The following is a 19,697-nucleotide window of genomic DNA, read 5'->3' on the forward strand; positions in this document are numbered from 1 at the left end:
ACGCGGTAACACACGGCTGGGCCGGAGGCCGCTGCTCCCCTGCTGAGTGCCGGCTGCCCCGCTCCGGCCGCGGGTGGGGGGCTCGTGCAGAAGCCGGGGCGAGCTGAACTCGAACGAGCTCGCGCCTGCCGGCCGAGGTTCAAATGCTTCAGCCCCCTGTGGCTGCGCAGCTCCCGAGTCCCTTCAGAGGCGCCTGGGCTTCCCCGGGCCGGACCCGGCGCCTTTTGAGCGCCCTCCGCTCCCGCTGACGGCGCTGGGCGCTGAGGGTGTCAGGCCCCTGCGGCTCGGGGCTTTGCTCAGAAGAAGGAAATGTCAGCTCAGATCTAACGCAGAGAGTCAGTGGCGTGCATGGCTGCAAAATAACTGACAGTTACATTGTATGAAGGGTGGTCGTGGCTGTGAGGGTCCCAGGATAGGAGAGAGATAAGGTGAGTAAGGGAATATCTGTTGGTGAGAGAGACACAAGCTTCCCAGCTCTTCTTCAGGGCTGGGAAATTTACTCACAGCTAAATACAAGGTGGAACAGAGAGTTTAGCATAAGTAGTTAACACATTTCAAGGGACCATTCAAGGTGAAGTGGCCCATTAACACCTGTCCCTGATCATAGGGAAGAAAGGAAGGGGGGAATTAGCTGGTGGGGGGTTCTTAGTAGGTTATTTTACCCATGAAAGCTTATGCCCAAATAAATCTGTGGTGCCACCACATTCCTTGTTGTTTTTATAGATTGTTATAATAAGCATAAGTAGCTACTGGATTTATGGTTTATCAATCTGTTCCATCTTTGTATTAAGTTATGACATTCCGAGTAAGTTTCCCAGACCTGAAGAAGAGCTCTGTGTAAGCTCGTCTCTCTCACCAACAGAAGTTGGTCAAATAAAAGATGTTACCTCACCCAACTTGTCTCGAATAGTTAAATTGCTATTATTATTGAAGTACACGGGACAGTCCAACCAAAAGATAAACCCAAAGTACACATGGCTAGTGTGCTGCCCTGGGTGTCTGGTGACATACAAGACATTTTAAAAATTGCATTTGTGCTTCATACTGGCAGGGTACCCTTGGTGAATGACTTCTAGCAAAATGGTTTCCAAGTATATTATGTAATAATAATAATCAAAGAATAACTTCCACTTTTTAAAAAAATTTTGGTCTCAGGCGCTGCATGCAATATAATTAAGTATATGGTTTCTCTTGATTTGTATGGGACTATAATTTAAGGAAAATGATACTTTGTATCAAGCATTTATATATAGCTTTTATTCTTGCTATTCTAAACTTCCACTCTTTAATGCTATGTCTCTTTTTTTTAAAGAAGGGTAAGTCTTTGGTCATAATACAATGGATGCACAAACCAGAAAAATGGCTCAGTTATTGGACAATGATCAGTTCTTGGAAAAAGTAGGGTAAGGATGTTGTTGCAAAATCCTTAGGGAAAATGCTTAAATGGAAATGAAATATACATCTCTGGTGATGCAAACTACATTTTTCGATGCATATGTATATTGGGATACTTAAAATGGAGCATAAGAGTTCTTAGTTGTTCAACAGATACCAGAATGTTTAATTATTATGGGTAATGATGAACAGTTTTATAAGTGGACTATTTGACAGTGCAATAGCACTCTCAATGATGCAAACAACTGCCCAGTTTTTGAAATGCCTTATTTTGTAGGGTAAGCATGGGATCTGGCACAGTTCCGGTGAAAGGCCGACCATCCTGGCATGATATTACAATAACAGATTTGGAGCCCGATAATGGATTACTGGTTACACACATCAACCAGACACAAGACCTGCTGGTAAGCAAATATGCAGTAATTCCTCAGATGTTGTATACTTGCATTAAATTTATAGAAGGGAATATATGAGGAGATAGAAAATTAATGTTCTATCACTATCACCTAAGCAGTCACAAAAAAGAACACAGTAATTGTTATCACTAAAGCCACAATGAATACAGGCAACTTTTCTTGAGGAGATCTGTGTACCAGCAGGTATATCTCTTGAGGCTAAGTTGCCTGAGAGCCTGTAAGTAAGGTAAAATTATAAATGTTTAGATCCATGACCTTTTGTTCATGTTAAATTTTCATTCCCCACCCTCCACACACACACCCAAATTCCCCAACTTTTAAATCAATGAATCAGGCTAAGGAAATTTAAGTCTTCCTGTCCTCCTATAAAATACATAATGAACTTCTTCCATGTTGAGCTCTTTATTTTCTATCCCCTCTCTGCCCTCCTATCCATTCTCTGTCACCATTGACAAAATCATTAACCTTTTCCATCGCTCAAGCCCACAATCTTGGTGTTTCCAGGACTCCTTTCTCTCACTTTCCCCCCACGTCCAAGCTATGTCTGATTCCTTCTGCCTTTTTTCTCCACAACATCTCCAAAATCTGGCCTTCTCTTTCCATCTCTTATTAAAGCTCTCATTGTATCTAATCTTGGTTACTGCAGCATCCTCTTCTCTAACATCCACATCACTCTTCTCAAATCTGTTCAAAGAGCTGCTGTTAAAATTATTTTCTTTGTCCGTTGTTCTGATCATGTTATGTCCTCACCTCTAAATCCCTCCACTGATGGTGGTTCTCCCCCGACATGTAAAATTTAAGCTTCTTATCCAATGTTTCAAAGCCATGCATAACTAATTATGTACCTTTGTCTTGTTTTGAATTGTCCCCCTAGCCCTCTACTCCACCAGCAATGCCAGCTTCACCCATCCATTGTTTAGTTTCTTCAATAAACATCTCCATGCCTTCTTCCACACTGTATCCATGCATGGAATGCGCTTGCTCAGCTCATTGACAAGGGCTCTACTCTCTCTGCATTAAAATCCCTCCTAAAGACCCAATTTTACTGTGATGTTTATAGGGAAATTGGTAGACTTATAAGTATACATTCCCAAAGTAATTAAAATGATCTGCCTTTTTAATTTAAAATCCTGTTAACCTTATTGTGGTGACATGGCCAATCACCACCTTGACCACTCCACTAATTAGTTGTACTTCTTACTCTTACACCCTCTGTTTAGATTGTGAGCTCCTTAAGGCGGGCACCATTACTTCTTCTCTGACTGGAAAATGCCGAGCACATTGTGGTACTACTGGAAGCAAACACGTTTTCCATTTTCCTTATTGAGATTTGTACAGATGTGATCATTACTAGCCCTATGGACTGTCCAGTGTCTGAAATATAGTAGGTTCTTCAGTTAATGGCAGTCTCTGGACCAGCTAGATCAACCATTATAATAATTCTTTTCATTTACATGCTGCTGCTTTTATCAGCTGTTCCTGTGTTGTCTTAAATTCACAAAATAAGATTATTCTGACTGAAATTTCCACCTACCTTTATGCTCCGTGATGTGCTTTTTCACATGTTACTGGGTTTATATTGAGAAGGAAATGAGAGCAAATACTATTGAGTATCTAATTTTCTGTATTTTAGGTATCAACTTTCATGAGTATCAGTGCTTTACATCAGCAAATGTATATATTATACACAATAAAATCAGCTCCAGTGTCCTTAATGGTTATTCTCTTCTCCATGTAGCAATAGAACTCTTGCATTTTCCTACCTTTTTGTTGGTTATTTCTTAAAACATAATAAAGAAAAGAAAGAGAGGAATAGCTTATGGTTCTTTTTGATTCTATGGATAATTAAGCTATTATGAAACAGGAAAATGAAGAGGGACCATGACCTCTAGTGGCATCACGTTGATTTATTTGTTGAATTACATGTACAGTAGATGCTTGTTTGCAGCAACACCAGAACACTTTCCATACTGTGTAATATGTTGCTGCTAATAAGTGTCTAATGTATTATGTTCCAAGAGGAAATAACAGACTATAATGCCTGTTATAACTATGTAGCAGGCACCTTCTTTGGCGTCTGCTATAATACACACCAGGCAGCATTCCTTCTGTTCCAGATCCCTACTTGCTGCAAGCAGATTTGTGTCAGTGGTTAAATGACTAAATAATACCTCTTTCCTGCCATCCCTCAGCACTGGCTACATTTGAACAAGACTTGCTGTTTCCTAGCACTATCTTTAACTTTTCTCCTGCTTCTGATCTACAGAGAGTGCAAAGGAGGAAAATGCAATCCAGTGAGGTGCAAACCACAGAAGAATGGCTAAGAAACCACAGTTTAGAATCCATGCAATTAACATTAGAAGATCTCCTAAAGAAAGGCAATGTTGTTTTGTGAGTACAATGCCATCCCTTCTTAATCAATCAGTTTGCTTATATTAGTCATGTTAAATATATACTTCGTTCTAGGAATGCAAGAAATGCCACAGAACAGATAGAGTTTGCTGCCAAGACAGTTGTTAATTTTGAATCCAAGCTGTCTGAGTAAGTATATAATACGTGCTACAGTTTCAAAGTACAAGAGTGATTTCCTTCCTCCAAACTTAGATAGTTGTAAAATGAGTTTTTTTCATATCTGATGTTGGGCTGGGTCAACCCCGGAGATGCAGCAAATGAAACATAAACAGCAACTTTGAAAGCTTCCCACATGCTGCCTTTCTAGTGTACCTCAGTACTGAAAGGCAATCTCGAGGGAATACGGGTTTGCTCGGTGTCCACGAGAACCCCCAGTGGTGGTGGTTTTTGTGATGATACCTGTCAAGGAGGATCTTAACAATCAGCTCATCTCAGATAGTCTCTTAATATGTGCCAGCTGAGTAATGACTTTTGTTTGCTATTGACCTGGATTTGTTTCAGACTGATGACCTAACAGTGAAAGGCTGTATAGCCCAGGCCTGGTATGCTAAAAAAGTGTGTGTGTTTCGGGGAGGGAGGAAGAAACCTTTTTTAAGGTGTGAGCTTTTTCTACATAAACCTCTGCTCTTTTACAGTTTATAATCAACAAGAACAGCAGTAAAGTCACTAAAATTGTGAGACAAACCCCAAAAATCAAGGACATTTTACGTTTAAAGAACAGGTCTGATAAATATGCTCAGTATATTGCAGAATAATATTATAGTAATCCTCTCAATCTTCCATAAATACATCTGTCTGCTAGTTCCTAGGTCTACTGCCATGTATCAGATACAGAGACCCAGATTCTTCAGGATGCCCCTTTTCAGGACTCACTATCTGTGTATTGTGAATGAGCTGCCTGCAAAGTTTTAGTAAAAAATAATTAAAAATAGGCTTGCATTCCAGGAAAGTAAAGAGCTTTTTCATAAAAATCCCTTCTTTTAACTTTTTCTCAGCTCTAAAACCATGAGCATGGTGTTGAAATGCAAGTTATTTAAAAGTAATTCTGAAACAGTTTGTTCTAGGGCTGGGACAGCAAATGCTAAGTTTCACCCCAATTATAAATCCTTTAAATTCAGTTACATAATTAAAAAAGAGATTTGTAATAGAATCACCAAAACATTTTTCAACACTGATAAATTTGCTCCTTTTGTCCCACAATCAAGAGACTTTATCATTTAAAAAAAAATCAGTTTGTACGGTTTTGATTAAATAAATCTCCAGCCAATAAGCTAAATAGATAGGATGAATTGACTTGACTTTTGGCTGAACTTTCCTTTATCCATACACACATATCACACACTTTAGCCAAACACAACTAATTAAAGAGCATTGTGCTGATCTTATTTTTTTTTCCAGGCAATTAGATATTTAAACAATTAAACAAGTTCAGAGGAAGAAGTATTAAAATAATTAACACTGCAGCCACTAGTGCTGTATCACAATTGAGAACGTTGTAAATAGAATATTTGTAAAAGATGGAAAACTTGGCCGATGATAAAAACAGATCTGAACTTAAATTGACGTACCATTCAAGAGAATGCATTATTGAAATGTGTGCACTGTATTTTGTCAGAGCAATTGAACTTTATCACCAGCGAATTCAGTGGCTGTTGGAGGACAGCAGAAAGGTAATGTTAACTTTTTAATATGCTTTTAAAGGGGAACCTGCATATGGTGTTAAAGGATAAATTAACTCTTTAATAGTTGTCTAGAATCCCACCCAGAAAGCTTTTTTGTATTTTTCCCATATTGTGAGTAACTAGAGCACAATGGAGCAATATTTTGTCTTCTCAATTGATTGATGTTTCATTTAAGATATGTTATGAGCCTTTATTCAGATGGCTGTTTTACTTTTTAAACATATTCCCTAACTTTCTGACTCTTACCTCCAAAAATTATATAAGCAGGGATTGCACATTGGCAGTATCCAAAAAGCTAGCACCCTTGACTGGCCTGATGGGTGGGTAGGGTGACCAGATATCCCATTTTTAAAGGGACAGTCCCATTTTGGGGGACTTTTTCTTATATAAGCGCCTATTACCTCCCATCCCTTGTCCAGTTTTTTCACAGTTGCTATCTGGTCACCCTAATGGGATACTATGGAACTGAAAAAGCAGCAAAGAGTTCTGTGGCACCTTATAGACTAACAAACGTATTAGAGCATGAGCTATCGTGGGTGAATACCCACTTTGTCAGATGCATCTAGTGGAAATTTCCAGAGGCAGGTATAAATATGCAAGCAAGAATCAGGCTAGGGATAACAAGGTTAGTTCAATCAGGGAGGATGAGGCTCTCTTCTAGCAGTTGAGATGTGAACACCAAGGGAGGAGAAACTGCTTTGCCGTTGGCTAGCCATTCACAGTCTCTGTTTAATCCTGAGCTGATGGTGTCAAATTTGCAGATGAACTGAAGCTCAGCAGTTTCTCTTTGAAGTCTGGTCCTGAAGTTTTTTTGCTGCAGGATGGCTACCTTTAAATTTGCTATTGTGTGTCCAGGGAGACTGAAGTGTTCTCCTACAGGTTTTTGTATATTGCCATTCCTAATATCTGATTTGTGTCCGTTTAAAATGAGTAACCCTTCATTTTCTCAAGTAACAAACATGTCATCTTGGGGTAGAGGGAGTATTGCCCAGTCAGAACAGAAGCTAGAATTTTCAAAATTCCTATCTCTTTCTCTTTGCTCTGTCCTTGTCTCTTTTTTTTTATGCTTAAAAAGTAACAGTGACAATAAATATGTAATATTTTAAATGAAAATGGCAGCATAAAGAGGTACATACTGAAATTTAAAGTTAGATCAGCACAAAATATTTAAATGAACATTTCATATGTTTAGGTGTTCGGCCTTATAAAAGGGAACAAAGTTGGACTCCTGGTTGATGTATCTGATATAAGTTGCGGACCTCGACTATTTGAGTTCCAGAAAGACCTTTTGGTAAATAATTCTGAAAGAGACTCTGACTCTTAAAGTAAGTTAAATGAGACTCTCTGAGTGCAGGGGAGAAAGTAAGTGTAATAATCACTTGTTTACATATTACTCTAAGTATGAACAGTTAATTTTCTGGAGATGTATAGATTTACCTTAATCGCTTTTAAAGTGTAAATTATTTGTTTAATATTGAGATTCAAAAATTTTAAGCATCTGCCACAATAATAAAAATTGAAGACCTGACTTCAAATATTAATCAGCCTCAGACATATGTGCTTCCAAAGCATCTGCTTCAGCAGCGGTTCTCAACCAGAGGTCCGGGAGCCCCTAGGGGGCTGCCAAGCAGGGCTAGTGTTAGACTTCATGGGGCCAAGGTCAGAAAGCTGAAGCCTCGCAGTGTGGGGCTGAAGCCCAGGGCTCCCAGACCTGCCATCTGGAGCTGAAGCTGAAGCCTGAGCAACTTAGCTTTGTGGGGACCCCTGTGGCATGCGGACCGGGGGCAGTTGCTCTGCTTGCTACCGCCTAATCCTGGCCCTGGCTTTAATATGTAGAAAAACAGTTGTTGTGACACTGGTGGACTGTGGAGTTTTTATACATGTTGGGGGGAGGCCTCAGAAAGAAAAAGGTTAAGAACCCCTGTGCTAGAGTAATGTACATAATAGAAATAAAGTTCATAGTACCTGAGAGCCAAGTTGTACATTCAGTACTATGCCTATAAAGAATAGGATGCAGTTGTGCTTATGTACTTCGATGCAGCAAAGTGTGCTTTTTGTTGGGTCGGGACCTTGCTGACTTACAGTCTCTTCTCCAACTTCCAAAAGAAACAAAATTGTGTTTTTCTGCTGTTCTTTATTTTTACAAAGTGTTTCTAGTGGGGATTATTAAAAGTAGACACTATAATCTCACAATAACAATTCTATTTTCTGTTTTTGAAGTTTTCTCTGTACAATCTTCCTTCATATACTAGTGAAGGTTACTTAAAATTGATTGGCACCTACTTCTTTGTTAATTCGTGCAGCATAATTAAAGATACTTCAAGAAAATTGTTACACTCTCCAGTTGACAGGGGCCTAGAATGCCCTAACTAAGGGATAGCCCTAGAAATGAAAGCTACTTTTATCTGTAAAAGCAGCAAAGAATCCTGTGGCACCTTATAGACTAACAGACGTTTTGGAGCATGAGCTTTGCAGTGAATACTTCGGATGCATGTAGTGGAAATTTCCAGGGGCAGGTATATATATGCAAGCAAGAAGCAAGCTAGAGATAACGAGGTTAGTTCAATCAGGGAGGATGAGGCCCTGTTCTAGCAGTTGAGGTGTGAAAACCAAGGGAGGAGAAACTGGTTTTGTAGTTGGCAAGCCATTCACAGTCCAAAACCAGTTTCTCCTCCCTTGGTTTTCACACCTCAACTGCTAGAACAGGGCCTCATCCTCCCTGATTTAACTAACCTCGTTATCTCTAGCTTGCTTCTTGCTTGCATATATATACCTGCCCCTGGAAATTTCCACTACATGCATCCGACGAAGTGGGTATTCACCCACGAAAGCTCATGTTCCAAAACGTCTGTTAGTCTATAAGGTGCCACAGGATTCTTTGCTGCTTTTACAGATCCAGACTAACACGGCTACCCCTCTGATACTTTTATCTGGCAACCTATCATAGCTGCTTCGTTCTTTTTCAGTTGCTCATATGATCACAGCTCAATAGGTGCTTTCTGAATCAATAGCATTTCTCTCTCATTTACTTGCCTATTAAAGGGTGCTGATGAAATTAACACAGTATGTATTTTCCTCATTTAACTGACCGAATGGGAATACTATGTCAGCATGGTGCACAAGGACTAGGTTAAGTTGCTGTATCTCAGTATGCCAAACTAAAACTAAATATGTGTCACTTCCCTTCTGAGCCTAGTTTTCCTCTATCATAGCTCAGAATACTACAGTCTGAACTGACATTAGCAAATCACAATTTTTTTTCTTGTACGTGATAACTCCAGTGATAGCAGGGATATTAACTCACTAACATTTTTTATTAAGTGTCTAATAGATGAACAGCTGTGTTATAAGAAGCAATTATATTTCCTCTCCTTTGGTACTGAGATTTCATCTCTATGGGAGAATCCAACAAACATCAACGTGCGCGTGTAAGTATGTTTCCTAGTTTATAACAATGGGTTTTCAAACACTGCCTCCTTTTATTTAGGAGCAGTTTTGTTCTTTTAATGAATTGTAGCTGTAGTTTTATGCCTTCAGTGATTTTCCAGAAAAAATACAGAAATGAATTGTGCGTGCAATGCAAGTGAGTCTGCTCATTCATACAGGTAAATCACACAGGAGATCTTAGCCATCAACCAGGGGGTATGTTATCTTGATGCTGAATAAAAAAGGCCATATACTGTTTAAGTGTACAATAACTTTTTTAATTTTCTGTCTTCCTAGCCTAGATGAAGCAAGACAGTGGGTGCAGGAGCTGCAACCCAGTGGAGGCTGCAATTTGCTGAAAGCTTTAAAGAAGGTCCTTACAATGAGGGAACTGAATTCATTGGTTCTTATTGTAGGAAGCTGGTAGGTCCACTATCTAAACTGGCAATAACCGTTAAATTGCATACAGAATTAAATGCTTCAGACTTATACTTTCCACCTAATTGTAAATTAGGCTAGATTTTTATCTTTTAAAGAGATATTATTGACATCTCCCTTTCTTCAGTTCTTCCCTTATTTACATGTGTGCTATTTTTTTCTATTTTAACTCTTATTACTTGCTAATCCTGTCCGTAACAATATGAAAATAGTTTTCCCTTCCAAATTTGTCCTCTTGTTGATGAATAGAATGTCTAACACTAGTATTATGTCAATAAAAATCCATCAGCATCACTGAAGATTTCAGTGGGAATGTGCATGGCTCTGGAATTACTCATTGACTTCTGTAAAGTAGCATTGTGTGTTCATACTAATCTGCTTTCTGTGATCATGAGCAGTGGAGCTGATGGAATGGTTTAAAAAATAGAATCCATAATGCTTTGGCCAGCAGCCAGTATTGAGCTGACACAAATTTTGGACTTAAATTCCGCAGTCCGTGGTGTCTATTTTAAAGTTTGCACAATTTAAATGAATGAATACAAGAAAAGGATAATATATAAAGGACTCTGTTGAGTGCACAGGTAACCAACGTGGACTAATTTCCATTATATTTACTTATTAAATTTATTGTAAAGGTTCATTGAGGAGACTGTTGGCTTTGCTAAAGTGACATTTGGGGCAGTCAGGATCCAAATTCCATTTTGACTGAGCCACCAACACTTAGGAGATTCAAAGAAAGGTTTCCAGATTTGGCTCAGGTCTGATTTATTTTGGTTTTGCAGTAGTCCCACAACAGCAGAGAAGGGGTTAAGGAGAACTTGTGGGCCAGCTAGCCCCATCCTGCTATGCCTGCAGCCAGTGCCAAGCCTGGAGGGGAGTTAAAAGGAGGGAGCCTGGCACAGTTCAGGCCTGACTGGCCAGGAAAGAAGATGGAGCTCTCTGCCTGAAGGGAGTTTTGCCTGCAGAGTTGCATAGAGCGGGGCCTGCTAATTGGAGCAGCAGCTGGGAGGAGAAGTTAGACTCTAGGGGGCGAACCACACACGAGTAAGAGACTGTTTGGCAACCAAACCCAAAGGAAAGGGCCTGGACACCCAATGGAAAGAATGGCAGATGGCCCAATGTTGAGTTGGATTTGCTTTTTGTTTTAAGAACATTTTGGAGCTATACTTCTCCCACCCCCGACCCTCCCCCAGAAGGGGATAGGACTGAAGGGATAGTTAGCCAGTGGGCCAAAGCCTGCCTCGGGGTGCCTGGAAGTTCCATAGTGGGGTGCTCCCCCAACCACACCAGTACACACAATCAGAGTTATGGTTGCGCTGTAACTTTCTGTTTTACAGGGTGTGCATCTCAGTGTCTTGCCATTTTTAAAACTTTTTTTCTAAACATGTTATGGAGAATTTGAACCAACGGTCAGGCACTAATTCATATGTGTATGGAATGATGATGATTTTTAGGAAATTTGAGGAAACTGGAGTACTGGAAAAGCCTGATTCCTTCCCTCTCCCCCATCCCCAACACACACAGAGTACATACTCATTTCTCCCTGCTGGTGCTTGAGCAGGAACATTATGACATCAGCCATGCATCACTTTCTCACTCCAGTTTATTTGGGTTGTCATGACAGTGGCTGTCTTGGATAACTGGTTTACCTCAGACTCTCATAATATTCTTACAAAGAAGAGTCCCAGGCGGAGTTGTAAGGAAAGCAGGCTGACACTTCTGGTGTTCCCCTTTCTGGGGAAAGTTGTACTATTTCTTCTCTTACTGCTTGTTCCATTCCTCAGAAAGGATTATATGAAAACAAGATGCAAAATTCAGCTCCTTTTCATGTAGATTGTTTATCTGCTTCTTATAAATTGGCGGGGTGGGGGGTGGCTTTCTGAATGTTTACCTTTAAAAAAGGGAGAAATTGTAGCTGAGAGTTCCTAATCAGTTTTCTGGTACAATTTAGAAGTTTTAGTAAAATTGAAGTTGCATTTAAAAAAAGTTAAGTTTGAATACAGTTTAATTAAACTACTTTCAATGTCAACATGCTATTGAGTGGTGAAATATGGAGCTTCACAATGATCATTAGCAATAAAAATGGTAGTCTGAGGTAAACTCATTGAAGGCAAGCTATGTGTAAGCACTTTATTAATTAAATAGCACAGATATAAAAGATTTTATTTCTATTAAAGAACTAAGGAAATTCAAAGACAAAAAAATCATTTAAAGTTGCTCTAATAAATTAAACTACAAAAAATTAGGAAATACAAAGTTAAGGCTTAAGAACATTAAAAGTTTGCAAAGTCAAGCACTCTCAAATTAGGAAATGCCAGAATGAACATTGCCCAGGCAGACCCAATTTTGACCCTTTGTGTATATGCATTATGATACAGCCTTTAATTACATGCGGAAGTGAATACATGTGAAAAGTTTGTTGTATGTGGCTTGCCCAGCATCAAACAGGAATTAGTAAACCAAGCATATTTGATCCAGAAGTCATTACAGACAAATACGGAATCCTATGAAACTATTTTAGAACTTTCTTTTCAGAGTAGAACCACACTAGAGGAACTGTTAAAAAGGGAGCAGATATACAAATGTATGAAAAGTTACAAAATGGCAGGTACCCCTTTTTGGCTAATGCTTAAACTATGTTCCTCCGATTTGATATTTCTCCTCCACCCATGCCACATGCACAGCAGTTTTATCAGCATGACCTTTTCTACTCTTTGGTTGATGGAATTGTGGATGTCATTTTTCATCAGCCCTGATCAGTCTTCGGAAATATTGTGTGACTATATTCAGCAATGTACCTTGGGGAGAAAGCTGCTGATACACACCATTACATATGAGTGTAGCAGTCATGTTCCTCCTGTAAGTAATCATTCTTTGTATGTGTCTTAAAAATGACCTGTCATTTGTTTCCTTTTAAGCTGTAGTTAAGATATCTTGTACATTAACAGATTTACAGAAGCGTTAAATTAAATATTTGAAAACATATGGTGGGACCTCAGTCTCTAGTAGTGAGTTCTGTGAAATATTTCCCCTTTAGAAGGAAGAGGTTTAACTATGGCATTTTAATACAGAGGTGAAGTCTATCTGTGACCAATCTTGTCACCTGTTATCAATCTCTTCAAGCTATGTTAGTTGTTTTCCTATTCCTAAGTATAACAGCCTAGAAAAGATTACAGCATCTTAAAATTGTTTGCAGCCCTTGCTACACACAGCTAAGGCTGTTACTCTGTTCATTTTAGAGAACCGATTAGCACAAGAAATCCTATACATTGGGATGCCCAACTCTTAAGTAACTTTTCTTCTCTTCATATACATAGGCTGTTTTAAAGAACCTTGCGGAAGTTGTTGGAGGCCGTTATCACTGCTATTCTTCAAAGAATGAGGTAGGTTTAGGCTAGCAGTACACAGAACAAGTTTTTCTTTTGTTTGTTTGATTTGTTTGTTTATTTTCATGCAGTCATTCTTGGGGTATGTCTACACTACAAGAGTAGTTCGATTTAACTTAGGTCGAATTTGTGGATTCGACCTTATGAATTCGAATTTGTGTATCCACACTAAGGACACTAATTCGACTTTGTGAGTCCACACTAACGGGGCAAGCGTCGACATTGGAAGCGGTGCATTCTGGGCAGCTATCCCACAGTTCCCGCAGTCCCCGCTTCCCATTGGAATGCTGGGTAGAGCCCCCAATGCCTGCTGGGGGAAAAATGTGTCGAGGGTGGTTTTGGGTAACTGTCGTCATTCAACCATCACTCCCGCCCTCTCTCCCTGAAAGCGCCGGCGGGAAATCTGTTAGCGCACTTTTCTGGTCAGTGACAGCGCGGACGCCACAGCACTGCAAGCATGGAGCCCGCTGCGATCATCGCTGCACTTATGGCCATTGTCAACTCCTCGCACCTTATCGTCCACCTCTTCCACAGTCAGCTGCTGAGAAATCGGGCGAGGAGGCTCCGGCAGCGCGGTGAGGACATGAAGTGTCAGAGTGGCACAGACCTCTCAGAAAGCACGGGACCTTGCGCCGCGGAGATCATGGTGGCAATGGGTCACGTTCATGCTATGGGATGGCGATTCTGGGCCCGGGAAACAAGCACGGACTGGTGGGACTGCATAGTGCTGCAGGTCTGGGATGAATCACAGTGGCTGTGAAACTTCAGGATGCGTATGGGCACTTTCCTTGAACTGTGTGACTTGCTGGCCCCTGCCCTGAAGCGCCAGGACACCCGGATGTGAGCAGCCCTGAGTGTGCAGAAGCGAGTGGCCATAGCCCTCTGGAAACTTGCAACGCCAGACAGCTACCGGTCAGTAGCGAACCACTTTGGCGTGGGCAAATCTACCGTGGGGGTTGCTGTGATGCAAGTAGCCCACGCAATCGTTGACCTACTGCTCTCAAAGGTAGTGACCCTGGGAAACGTCCAGGTCATCATAGATGGCTTCGCCGCGATAGGATTCCCAAACTGTGGTGGGGCTATAGATGGCACTCACATCCCTATCCTGGGACCGGCCCACCAGGCCAGCCAGTATATTAACCGAAAGGGCTACTTTTCAATGGTGCTGCAAGCACTGGTGGACCATAGGGGACGTTTTACCAACATCTACGTCGGGTGGCCGGGCAAGGTTCATGACGCGTGTGTTTTCAGGAACTCTTGTCTGTTTAGACGCCTGCAGGAAGGTAGTTTCTTCCCGGACCACAAAATAACTGTTGGGGATGTGGAGATGCCTACAGTGATCCTCGGGGACCCAGCCTACCCGCTAATGCCCTGGCTCATGAAGCCCTATACAGGCGCCCTGGACAGTGACAAGGAGCTCTTCAACTACCGGCTGAGCAAGTGCAGAATGGTGGTGGAGTGTGCTTTCGGACGTCTCAAGGGGAGATGGAGGAGCTTACTGACTCGCTCGGATCTCAGCGAAACCAATATCCCCATTGTTATTGCAGCTTGCTGTGTGCTCCACAATCTCTGTGAGAGCAAGGGGGAGACATTTATGGCGGGATGGGAGGTTGAGGCAAATCGCCTGGCTGCTGATTATGCTCAGCCAGACACCCGTGCGATTAGAAGAGCCCAGCGGGAAGCGCTGTGCATCCGAGAGGCTTTGAAAGCTAGGTTCCTCAGAGAGCAGGGTAACCTATGACCGTCCAGTCTCTTTACAGAGAAGCTGAACCTGCCCCTGTTTCAGTTACTATTGACTCTTTTCAGCGGTTACATACCCCGTTCACCAGGTTTCCCCCCTTCCAACAGACATTTAAAAATAAAGTTATTGGAACAATTTTAATTAACAAAGTTTTCTTTACTAACGAATTCGCGTTAAAGGGTTCAAACAGGGACGCAGACTGTGGTGGGTACGGTGTGCAGTGATGTACAGACCGCTTCTACACTCGAGGACTGACAGGCTCCTGCTCCTACAGCGGTCTCTGTGGGGAGGATGGTTACAGGAGGGTGTGCAGGAAGGGGTGGGTTTGCAGGAAGGGGTGAGGGGTGTGTGGGAAGGGTGAGTAGGTGTAGGGGGATGGTGGCTCTGGCTGGGGCTCAGGGCATCGGAGAGGTTCATGGCTAGGGTGGAAGGGCATGGTAAGGGCAGCCTGCCTTGCCATTTGTGGATGCCAGGCGCTCGGACCCTGGGGCAGCATACACCTCCCAGACTGACCTGGGGCAGCAGACACCTCCCAGAGTGACCCGGGTGCCTAGTGACTGCACTCTGTGTGTGACCTGCTGTTGATCCTCCCCCATGTCTGTACCCTGGTAATGGTGGCTGTCCTATGCAATTAACAAACCTCTATCTCCCCTTCACAAAAAATCTTCTGCAAAGAAACATGACGGAAACAGTAATGAACAGCAAACTATTTTTAATACTCAACTACACAGTTGGGGGATGAAACTGGGATTTTGGATTGGGTGAGCCAGGAAGGGAAGCAATTCTCATACTTTAGGGAATGAGAGCTGTTTGTCACATGAGCGCTCTGCTGGGGTGGAGTGACAGTTTTCACTGCCCCTAGCGCCCCTCCTTCTTGTGATTTTGGGTGAGGGGGGGACAGGACTTTGTGGCGGGGGAGGGCGGTTGCAGATACAGTTCAGGGGGGCTCTCTGCTCCTGCCTGCGGTCCTGCAGAACATCCACAAGGCGCCGGAGCGTGTCCGTTTGCTCCCTCATTAGTCCAAGCAGCGTTTGAGTCGCCTGCTGGTCTTCCTGCCGCCACCTGTCCTCCCGTTCGCTGTGTGAGCGCTGCTGCTGAGAGAGGGTCTCCCTCCACTGGCTCTGCTGGTCCGCCTCGGCTCTGGAGCAGGCCATCAGTTCAGCGAACATCTCGTCCCGAGTCTTTTTCTTTCGCCGCCTAATGTGCGCCAGCCTCTGTGAGGGGGATGCCGGGGCAGTTCGGGAAAGAGCCGCAGCTGTGTGATGGGAAAAAGGAAGTGATTTCCTTGCAAAGATACATGTTTGCGAACACTGAACACAGTCTAGTCTGTTTCTGTGAACAAGACCATACAGGGCACCTATCTCATGTGCTCTCAGGACAAGTTCGAATTTTCGGCATTCGCTTTCATTGCCTGGGGTCTTGCACTGGAGATCAGACAAGCGGGGCAGGACAGCAGAATCCGTGTAGCAGCCAGGCCTGGTAAGCCGTAAACTTTAGGCTGCTTAACAGTTAATGGATAGCAGTGCCCTCCTGCTGCAGGCAATCTGGAAAGCATAAAGTCTGACCCTGTTCCAGCCCCTCGCGGCTGTCCCCGGGAAAGATCCCTGTATGCTTTCCCTCTGCAGCCTCCACCACGTGGCTGTTAAACGACGGTCATTGTTATGCAAAGGAAAAGTCAAGCATTCACAATAGTAACATTACAGTAATTCCCCTAATTAGATGCAGCAGTCGCCGAGCGAGATCACCCTAAGGCGGGTCACTAGGAGAGAGAGAGAGCGCATGCTGCATGAATCCCTGCACAGACCAGGGCCCTATGCTGCCATGCTCATCGAGGCAATGCTCCCACTGTACCTCAGGATGGCCTGGCGCGGAAGAGTGTGCTTCCACGGAGCACCCAATAAGGCACCTCTCCCCAGGAACCTCCTGCGGAGGCTTTTCGAGTACCTCTACGAGAGCTTCGTGGAACTCTCCCAAGAGGATTTCTGTTCTATCCCTATATGTATTGACCTTCTTTTCATATAGTTTTTATTCCTGTTTTTTAAAAAATAAATGTTTACATGTTTATAGCACTTACCGACTGATCCTTCCCCTGATTCAGAGTCCGGGTTAACTGCCGGGGAGGGTTGGTAGGGGATCTCTGTGAGGCTGATGAAGAGATCCTGGCTGTCGGGGAAAGCAGTATTGTAACCGCTGTCGCCTGCCTCGTCCTCCACAAACCCTTCCTCATCTTCCCCATCTGCGAACATTGCCGAGAAACTGCCCGTCGACACTATCCCATCCTCAGAGTCCACGGTCACTGGTGGGGCAGTGGTGGCAGACCCACCGAGAATGGCATGCAGTGCCTCGTAGAAGCGGCATGTCTGGGGCTGGACTCCGGAGCGTCCGTTTGCCGCTTTGATTTTTTGGTAGCCTTGTCTCAGGTCCTTGATTTTCACGCGGCACTGCGTTGCATCCCGGCTGTATCCTCTGAGTGCCATGGCTTTGGAGACCTTCTCGTAGGTCTTTGCATTCCATTTTTTGGAGCGCAGCTCCGAAAGCACAGACTCATCGCCCCACACAGCGATCAGATCCAAGACTTCCCGGTCAGTCCATGCTGGGGCCCTCTTTCTACTCTGAGATTGCATGGACTCCTCTGCTGGAGAGCTCTGCATCGCTGCCAGTGCTGCTGAGCTCGCCCCGATGTCCAACCAGGAATTGAGATTCAAAATGGCCAGACAGGAAAAGGAATTCAAATTTTCCCGGGGCTTTTCCTGTATGGCTGATCAGAACATCTGAGCTCGGACTGCTGTCCAGAGCGTCAACACAGTGGTGCACTGTGGGATAGCTCCCGGAGCTACTAAGGTCGATTTCCGTCCACACATAGGCTAACTCGACATAGCCATGTCGAATTTAGCACTACTCCCCTCGTCGGGGTGGAGTACCGAATTCGAACTAAAGAGCCCTCTAGGTCGAACTAATTAGCTTCCTGGTGTGGACGGTTGCACGGTTAAATCGAATTAACGCTGCTAACTTCGACATAAACTCCTAGTGTAGACCAGGCCTTGGTGAAATAGGTTCTCATCTTTGTAGCAATTTATAGTAAAAAGAATTGGTAACTAAGATCTTTGTTCAGGAAAGCACTTAACAGCTTGCTTAAAATTAAATATATTCCTAAATGCTTTCAAGAATCAGGAATGCTCTCCTAAGGGTGCAGGAGACTTCTGTAGATATAGTGGGACCAGGAACAGGGCTGCGGCTGCGGGGGGAATGACACCAACAGGGGTAAGGGGGCCAAGGCCGGAGCTGCAGCTGGGGATGGGTCTGGGGCGGACCGCAATGGGGCCTGGCAGTGGGGTCCGAGGCTGGGGATGGGGCCAGAACAGAGCTAGGGGCGAAGCGGGGCTGGGTGGCGCTCCCTCCCTGCCCCCTGGGGATTGTACTGGCCCTACTGTGCCCCATGAACGTTCTTCTATGCCACCCTACGAGGACACACTCCACTGATTGGGGATCACTGGTCTAACTTCTAAGCAGCATGAAAACTATGGGCTTTATCATTGAAGACTAATTCAAATATTTCATGTTCACTAAATAATGGGAGAAAGTTCTGTACACAATCTTAATAGATACAACTACATTTACTCTGTTCTGCGAGGCAGCATCATTGGTAATGCCATAAAATAACTGATAAACCAGTGTCAGAAGAGATGGCATTTTGCTTGATGTTTTACTATGAAGCATAGAGAGACAAGGTGGATGAGGTAATATCTTTTATTGGACTAACTTCTGTTAGTGAGAGAGACAAGTTTTCAAGCCACACAGAGCTGAAGAAGAGCTCTGTGCATCTCAAAAGCTTGTCTCTCTCACCAACAGAAGTTGGTCCAATAAAAGATATTACCTCATCCACCTTGTCTCTCTAAAAACTTGGGACCGACACAGCTACAACTACACTGAATACAACATAGGAATTATAGACTCCTTTTGACCATTTTTTCCTCCTCTTGTTGCATAACAGAATTACGATAGTAGTGATGTTTATCTGCTACTTTGTGAATCCCAAAAAGCTAAGAACATTCTCAGCAGCATCAAAGAAACTTTCCAGGGAAGGATTGGTGATTCAGTTATTGGTAGAGTACAAGATGTAAGTACAGTATTTGTTTTGTTTTCAGGTAATCTTTGTATAGCACAGACATGCAGAACTCTGTATTAATTATCAGAATAGGGAAAACATACTATACTAACAGAACACAATGATAAATTTAAATGCTATTTACTGGCTGTCATAGGTTTTTTCCCCACTTTGAACTTTAGCGTCCACAAGATGGGGACCTGCATGGACTCCTCTAAACTTAAATCCTAGTTTAGATCTGGTAAAGCTGCCACCAACTAGAAATTCCAGTGTCTAGTACATTCCCTGTTCCCCCAAACTTTCCCTGGGGAACACAGATTCCAGCTTCTTTGGATCTTAACACAAAGGGAAAGTACGCTATCTCTGTATTACCAGGATGCAAAAATACAGGGTCTAACTTATAAACCTGGAGAGGCTTCCCCCCCACACTCCTTTTTCAGAATAATCAAAGTAACAGCAAACAGAAATAAAGATATTTCTTCAGCAAACACACAATTGCAAATGCAGAAATTAATTATAAGACTAATTCGCCCTTTCTAATACTCACTATACTGAATAGAAGAAAATACTTTAGGAAACTTTGGAGAACTTGAGGAATATGTCTGGCCTCTCTTAAATCCAAAGAGAGAACGGCAAATCAAAACAAAGGACACAGACAAAGCCTTCCCTCCACAGAGATTTGAAATTATCTTGTCC

General features: G+C 42.9%; 1 protein-coding gene across 2 annotated transcripts in view; it reads left to right on the forward strand.

Moving 5' to 3' along the window:
- The first annotated feature begins 15 nt into the window (after positions 1 to 15).
- The window catches only part of VWA3A (von Willebrand factor A domain containing 3A), a 72,176-nt gene continuing 52,494 nt past the window's right edge, over positions 16 to 19,697 (forward strand). For both annotated transcript variants that reach the window (XR_005585402.1, XM_039491027.1), the window contains exons 1-12: positions 16 to 428; positions 1,313 to 1,403; positions 1,673 to 1,799; positions 4,078 to 4,202; positions 4,278 to 4,352; positions 5,839 to 5,893; positions 7,098 to 7,196; positions 9,227 to 9,333; positions 9,629 to 9,754; positions 12,520 to 12,628; positions 13,087 to 13,152; positions 18,888 to 19,013. Coding sequence is in view for 1 of the 2 variants with exons in the window: in XM_039491027.1 (XP_039346961.1) it covers positions 1,339 to 1,403; positions 1,673 to 1,799; positions 4,078 to 4,202; positions 4,278 to 4,352; positions 5,839 to 5,893; positions 7,098 to 7,196; positions 9,227 to 9,333; positions 9,629 to 9,754; positions 12,520 to 12,628; positions 13,087 to 13,152; positions 18,888 to 19,013 (1,080 nt within the window). In the remaining variant the exon portion in view is untranslated. The remainder of the gene's footprint in view (positions 429 to 1,312; positions 1,404 to 1,672; positions 1,800 to 4,077; positions 4,203 to 4,277; positions 4,353 to 5,838; positions 5,894 to 7,097; positions 7,197 to 9,226; positions 9,334 to 9,628; positions 9,755 to 12,519; positions 12,629 to 13,086; positions 13,153 to 18,887; positions 19,014 to 19,697) is intronic.

The sequence above is a fragment of the Mauremys reevesii genome, linkage group 10 (genome assembly GCF_016161935.1).
Source record: "Mauremys reevesii isolate NIE-2019 linkage group 10, ASM1616193v1, whole genome shotgun sequence".
NCBI lineage: Eukaryota > Metazoa > Chordata > Testudines > Geoemydidae > Mauremys > Mauremys reevesii.